The 7,439-nt window shown below is 41.3% G+C and overlaps 1 protein-coding gene across 1 annotated transcript in view; it reads right to left on the reverse strand.

Moving 5' to 3' along the window:
- LOC132816716 (ankyrin repeat domain-containing protein 42-like) overlaps nt 1-4,125 on the reverse strand; it is a 46,506-nt gene extending 42,381 nt beyond the window's left edge. Inside the window, exons 1-2 of the mRNA XM_060826607.1 lie at nt 4,068-4,125; nt 1,520-1,680 (exon numbers count right to left, since the gene is read on the reverse strand). Of these exons, the coding sequence (XP_060682590.1) occupies nt 1,520-1,680; nt 4,068-4,095 (189 nt within the window). The 5' untranslated portion in view covers nt 4,096-4,125. The remainder of the gene's footprint in view (nt 1-1,519; nt 1,681-4,067) is intronic.
- Between the last annotated feature and the right edge of the window lie 3,314 nt (nt 4,126-7,439).

Here is a 7,439-nt window from a genome sequence, read left to right on the forward strand (position 1 = left end):
CTTATGTCCGAAACATCGATTCTCCTGCTCCTTGGATGCTGCCTGACCTGCTGCGCTTTTCCAGCAACACATTTTTCAGCTCTGATCTCCAGCATCTGCAGTCCTCACTTTCCTCTCCACGTTTACCAGGCCCGACTCCAACTCCAGCCCCAGGAACTTTGGGAGCCACCCCTGCAAGAAGCCAACGAGGTCCTCGGCTTTCTGAAGACCCACTATCCGTAAGTTTTTCCTTCTGTTTTTATTTTCCAGGTTGGAACTTGATCCTGAAGGACCCAAACCTGGTCTTCCAACGTTCGGATCTTTCCTCCTGAGACCTCCGCCATGGTCTCTGGTGCCGCGGTCCTCCCCTCCATTGCCTCCATTCTTCGTTCCAGCAGCTGGATTTCCATGGCAGCATGACAGATAGTGGCTCAACTGCTGCTTGAATCTTGGCAAACTCCAAGATTAAATGCTGTTGTCCAGTTAGATCCAAAGGGGCCACCCCGGAAGATTGAGCACTGGCTGCAGGTACCCTGGATGCAGTAGAGGAGTATCCTGTCTGCTGTACTCCTTTAGGTCCGTTTCCTTTATTCAATTTCATCCTGTCCTTAAAGCTTTCATACACAATTTCAGCAGCTCCAAATGGTCAGCAGGTTTAAATTAATACTTTTTTCTCCCGGAGGTGTTTGGTAAGGGGGTGGGGGGTGTAAAGGTCCACCTTGCCTGGGGATCTGGCACAGAGCCCAGCGCAGCAGACCACGCAGACTGCCACCATCTTGGATCTCCGAAGTAGCTTTCTAAAGCAGCACATTCTAGAATTGACCAAGAGTAGGTGTATTATATTTGGTCATGTGACAGGATTAGTTAATGATCTTAGAGTAAAGGTAGCTCTAAGTAGCAGCAAACCTAATATGGACTGAAGAGTAGGTCTAAGATTGGATTTAAAACATAAATAACTATATGTGCATGACAGCTGAGCTGAAGTGAACTAGCATGCAAGTTGAGGAGATAAATCATTGTAAAAGCATCAGTAGACTTTTAAAGGGATATTTCATTGTACTTAGAATAAGTGCATCTCCACAATTAAGAAAAATTCCAAGTGGAGGATCCACCATCTGTGGTTAAGTGAAGAAATCAAGGAACATATGAAACTTAAGGAAAACGTATCTAATTATGCAAAGCTAAGTGGCAGGTTAGATGACTGGTCAGATTATAAATAACTGGAGAGAATGGCTAAAACATGAATCAGGACAAAAATCAGAGCATGACAGGAAATGTGAAAACAGATAGCAAATTGCAGGGAGGTAGATCATGGCTGGTTAACTGTGGGACCGGGGAAGCAATCCTGCTCCTCCTGGCTGAGAAGTAACAATGTCAGAACACTGATCCACTCAATCCAACAACTCATTTCTCTTTAGCTGTCATTACTGGAAAACCCAACTGATAGCTGTTACATCCAATTCACTGACAAAATTTGGGGTTACAACCTGCTGAAATTATCTAGATGCACTTATTTTAACAGACAGAAATACTTCTTCACCTCTAAACCGTCCGAGTGCACCGCCCATTGCAATGGAGTGAATTTGTGAATGGGATCGACTTCATTAATGCTGGCTCCATTTTTTACCATCAGCTCGAGCTCCTTCACATCACCGGCTTTCACTGCATCATGAATACTGACAAAAGACTTCTTCTTTGTAGCTGTCAAACAAAAAACAATTTCAAACAATAAATGCACAAATTATTGGCAATTAAACAACTGACTGAAGGTGGTGGCTCCATAAATATGTCCACCCTCAATGATGGGGGAGCCCAGCACAACAGTGCAAAGGACAAGGCTGAAGCATTTGCAATCATTTTTAGCCACAAGTCCCAAGTGACTGATCCATCTCTGTCTTCTGAAGTCCCCATCATTATAGATACCAATCTTCAACTGATTTGATTCATTCAATGTGATATCAAAAATCAGCAGAAATCATTGAATTTGCAAAGACTATTAGCCCTAACACCCTTCTGCAGTTTAGAAGATGATGTGGAGGTAGCCTGGGATAGACATATACATTCAAACATGGGTATCTACACAACAATGTGGAAAATTGCCCAGGTACCTCTTATGCATAAAACATTGGACAATTCTAACTTGACACATAACCACCCAAACTCCCCAGCCTACTTTTGATCATCAAAGTGATGGACAGGTACCAAAAGCACAAGTTGGGCGTGTGTTTGACCATCTCCACCTCCCTGGATGAATGCAGCTCCAACAGGCAGCATGGTGGCTCAGTAGTTAGCACTGTTACCTCGCAGCGGTGGGGACCTGGGTTCAATTCCTGTTGTCTGGAGTTTGTACATTCTCCCAGTGTTTGTATGGGTTTTCTCCGGTTGTTCCGATTTCCTCCCACAGTCCAAAGATGTGCAGGTCAGGTGAATTGGTGTGAATTGGTCATGCTAAATTGCCCATAGTGTCACTAGGTCAAAATCCTAGATTCTCTTGCTAATAGCACAATAAGAGTATCTACATTATATGGACTGCAGCAATTCAAGGACATGGCCCACCACAATTTCAATTAGAAATAGATAATAATAGCCATCAACAGCTGTATTCCATTAAATGATTTTTTTTAAAAAATCATAATAGCACTTTAATCCCATTGGGCATCTTAGCATTTATGCTTTGCTCAAGTAGTATTCATCAGTGGTGCCAAGTGAAATAATTTGGAAGTTCTCATTGAGTAGGAACAGCTTTACGGACGTCTGATGCAATCAATCACACAGGATTCTGTGATTAGATAGCTTTGTGATCAAAAGTATGAGAATGGAGTGCAGGCAGCTCTTAAACAATGCATAGTGGGGTGAGCAGCATGGAGAGTAGCGGGAAGATAACCTGATGGATACGCAGTTAGCAAGGCTAGTGCTGGTTGGCAGGCGATTCAAACTTGTCCAAGAGAAAATGGTTTTTATTTGCCTTTAATTATAATACTTTAAGTATTACATTCTTAAAAATCAAAGAAAAAACTGTTCTGACAAAGAATTATTAAAACACTATGTGTAGCACATTCTTGCTACGGGTTTTAAACAGCATTATAACTTAATTCAGGAGACTATGAAGTGCAAGTCTAAAGATAATGACCAGATGCTGCAAAGTTGGATTAAGCTGGTTAACTCATTTATGGGTGGCACATACACTACGAACCAAGTGGCCTCTTTCTGTAATTATACTCCATTTGTATAAACACTACTGAAAGATAACATGAATTCAAACTCACAGCAGAAAAATCAGTCTGAAACAAAATCATTAGTTATAGCTAGTAACTAAATTTTAAACAAAAATACCTAGTTAACATTATGTATAAAAAGGTCTGCATTCAATACAAAGCTAGATTTTTGTATTTTTTTCAATAAAAGAATTAGGAGCAGAAGGCCAGAGTTCAAGTTCCACCTGCTCCAGAGATGTGTAATAGCATCTCTGAACAGGTCGACTGGAAAATACCTATTTAAGAAAAATCTACCTTCTCTCGGCAAGTACTTATGATCCCGCGTCCATCATTCTCTGAGGGAAGAGAGTGCCAAAGACTGAAGACAAAGTTAACAATTCCTACAGGAAGGTAAGCGGACAATCTTGCTTGTGTTCGCTACCTGCTCATTCCCCATTCCAAATTCGGTTGCTAGGGAGGAAGTTACACTCGTAATTTCTAGGGTTTTTTTTAATAGATACTTTTATTGAAAATTTAACATATTTTTACAAGTTTACAAATAAAAAAACCAAGTAAAAACCCATTGATATACAGTTAAATCTTAAATAAATAATAACCAAAATTTATCAAACAGAAAAAAAACCGAGAAGAAAAAAACTCAACTAACTACTAATCTAACCTACAACTAACCAGAATGTTCTAGGCATTATCTAAATGTATGTTTATTTCTGAAACTTTTTTCGATTTTTTTTCACCAGAAGACAATTGTAATGTTTCAGATCTCACTCCATTCGTGGCAAATGCCAATCCTTGAACATTTTTTCATATTAACCCTCATACAGGGTTCCTCTAAAGATCCCTTATTTGCCCTCACACTCCAAATCATTGTATTACCTAGGACAGCTGCAGAAACCGCAGGCATAGTTGCAGCTTGCTCCGAGTTAATGAAACCTGATTAAATGTTCACTAACAGCCTCCTAACGCGGAGTAAGGTGACGACTTCATTAGCAACAGGAATAAACTTCCGGTGTCACTTGAATTGAAGATAAGAAGTTGTTTTCATTTCCGGAATGCCGAGGAATAAAACACTAGAAGATACATTGATGGGAAATGTAACTAAGGGAGAAGGTGGTTTAGGATAAAGCAGAGAATGGAACACAGGCAGACAATGTGAATGAAAGCAAATATCTGTGAGGTTGTAGAGCTAATAAATAGAGAGGAACACTCGGAATCATGTAGGAAAAGGAGTTACATTATTTTAAATTGGCATTGTAGGTCTGCAAGAATATAAGGAATGAATTGACAGGGTTTTTTTGCGCTGTAGAATGTGGACTGCAGAATGTTGGATGAAGTGAAGCTTTAGGATCTGTTCGCATTTCTTCGGATGACACAGTGGAAGTTCAGCATGTAGTGAAGGGTGGTCAGGTTACAAATCGTGGCTGGCGGTGGGGTAGAGAGGTGTATTTCCCCGAACTGACCTAGCTATGATTTAATAAAAATCAAGCGTTGGCAGTCGACTGAACTGGAAAAAATGTTGGTAAAGAATGCTGTGGGAGGTTAAAGATTGTAAGAAGAGCTGAGGGGTGAAGTGCACACTATCTTCCATGGAAGATTAGAATTATATTTTATTGTCACATGTACTAAAGTACAAGGATACAAGAGTACAGTGAAAGTTTACAAAGTCACCATTCTCTGCGCCATCATGGGTGTAAAGGTATCCCCTTTGCAAAATCTTAGGTACAGAGTAGAAAAGAAAGAAATAAAGTTACAAGTTCAACATTAAAGCCCTTCTTAGGCGCTTAGCCAGGCTGGCCTCGCAATCCCCACAATGGCTGAATCACTCCCGCGCAGATGCTGCAAGACCTCCAGCTGCCTATGCACACCATCCCTTCAGACTACCTGCACTTACCACTGCCTCAGGCTGCTTGCTCACACCATCCCTTCAGGCTGCCTGCACTCACCACTGCCTCGGGCTGTCTGCTTTTGCCACCACATCCAGCTGTCGGTTCTCACCGCTGCTGGGTGACCTCTCTCTCTGAGATACTATTTGTGAGTTGGAGGGTCAGTTTCATAGAACATAGAACAATACAGCACAGAATAGGCCCTTCGGCCCATGATGGTGTGCCGAACATTTGTCCTAGCTTAAGCACCTATCCATGTATCTATCCAATTGCTGCTTAAAGGTCACCAATGATTCTGACTCTGCCACTCCCACAGGCATTGTATTCCATGCCTCCACCACTCTCTGGGTAAAGAACCTACTCCTGACATCCCCCCTATACCTTCCACCCTTCATCTTAAATTTATGTACCCTTGTAACCCTCTGTTGTACCCGGGGATAAAGTCTCTGACTGTCTACTCTATCTATTCCCCGATCATCTTATAAACCTCTATCAAGTCACCCCTCATCCTTCGCCGTTCCAATGAGAAAAGGCGTAGCACTCTCAACCTATCCTCGTACGACCTATTCTCCATTCCAGGCAGCATCCTGGTAAATCTCCTCTGCACCCTCTCCAAAGCTTCCACATCTTTCCTGAAGTGAGGCGACCAGAACTGCACACAGTACTCCAAATGTGGCCTTACCAAAGTCCTGTACAGCTGCAACATCACCTCACGATTCTTGAATTCAATCCCTCTGCTAATGAACGCTAAGTTCAGTAATATGTCTTTTATCACATGGTTTGATGCTAAACTATGAATTTGCACTTAGGAACAGGCTGATGAAGAAGAAGACAAAGTCTTAAACTGTCTTCAGGCTGAGCCTTCAAAGTAAAACTGTTTATTATAGATTATACTTAATACATGATGATAGTCACAACCCATGTGTGAAAGTGTACTGACGCCCAAACCCAATTACTCAAAGTTTCCCAGTTTAGCTGAATGATCGACCAAGATAAACAGAAAACACTGAATAGGTTACTCCACTTACCAAAACAACTATTTATTACAAAGAAATCAGTTCCAACCGAGGAAAATAAAACTAATTATCAACTAATTATCTGCTAACCTAAGCTCTGTCCCTTTCCTAAACTCCTAGACACTTGCAGACAGACAAAAGAAGAAAGAAAGAAACAAACATAGATTTCATGATTGGAGGTACAAATACTGGGCAAACATTCTAAATTGTATCTGTCTGCAGAATATGGTTAGGAGTCCATTTTGCTTCTTGCAAGTTGTTATTTTCAGAAACTTTCAATTTGATTTTGATTTATTTATTATTGTCACATGTACCTGGGAAAAGTGAAAAATTTTGTTTTGCATGCAGAACAGGTAGATTATACTATACAAGGTGATCTAAAGTAATAGAACAGACCAAAGAATACAACGTTATATCTGCGAAGGAGCAAGATCAACAGTAAATTTAAATTTGGGAGTCCATTCAGAACTCTAATAACATCAGGAAAGATGCTGATCTTGAATCTGTTGATATGTGTGTCTAACTTTTTGTATCTTCTGCCTGACAGAGGAGTTTGGAAGAGGTTGTAACTGGGGTGGAGGTGTCTTTGATTATGTTGGCTGCCTTCCTAAGACAGCAAGAAGCACAGATGGAATGACGGGATAGAAGGTTGGCTTGTGTGATGGTCTGGGCTGTATTCGCAACTCTTCTTAGTTTCTTACAGTCCTGGGCAGAACGGTTGCCGTACCAAGCCATGATTTATTTGAATAAAATAAAATAGAATTTTACAGATTTCTATAAGATCATAGAATCCCTACAATATGGAAGCAGGCCAATCTGTCCTTTGAGTCCACACCAACCCTCCGTACAGCATCCTACCCAGACCTGTCCCCCAGCCCTATCCCTGTAACCCTGTATTTCCCATGGTCAATCCGCCTAACCTGCACATCTTTCGGCTGTGGAAGAAAACTGGAGTACCCAGAGGAAACTCACTCAGACTCTGGGAGAATGTGCAAGCTCCACACAGACAGTCCCCAAGGCTGGAATCAAACCTGGATGCCTGATGCTGTGAGGCAGTAGTGCTAATCACTGAGCCCATGCTACCCCTCATTCTTTGCCCTTTATTTGCCCTTCATTCTTCTAAACATATTGAATATTGTCCTGACTGATTCAGTGTCTCTTCAAACATTAGTTCTGCCATCCCAGGAATAAATCAGGTAAACCTTTGTGGAATCCCCCTATAACCAGAACAAGCTTGCTCAGAGAAGGAGACCTAAAGGACATCCTTTTACATAATACCTTTATACATAATACAAAATACTTGATCTGAGCAAGGTTCTGTACAATTGCAGCAAGACATCCTTGCTCCT

This window comes from Hemiscyllium ocellatum, chromosome 6 (assembly GCF_020745735.1).
Source record: "Hemiscyllium ocellatum isolate sHemOce1 chromosome 6, sHemOce1.pat.X.cur, whole genome shotgun sequence".
NCBI classification, from domain to species: domain Eukaryota; kingdom Metazoa; phylum Chordata; class Chondrichthyes; order Orectolobiformes; family Hemiscylliidae; genus Hemiscyllium; species Hemiscyllium ocellatum.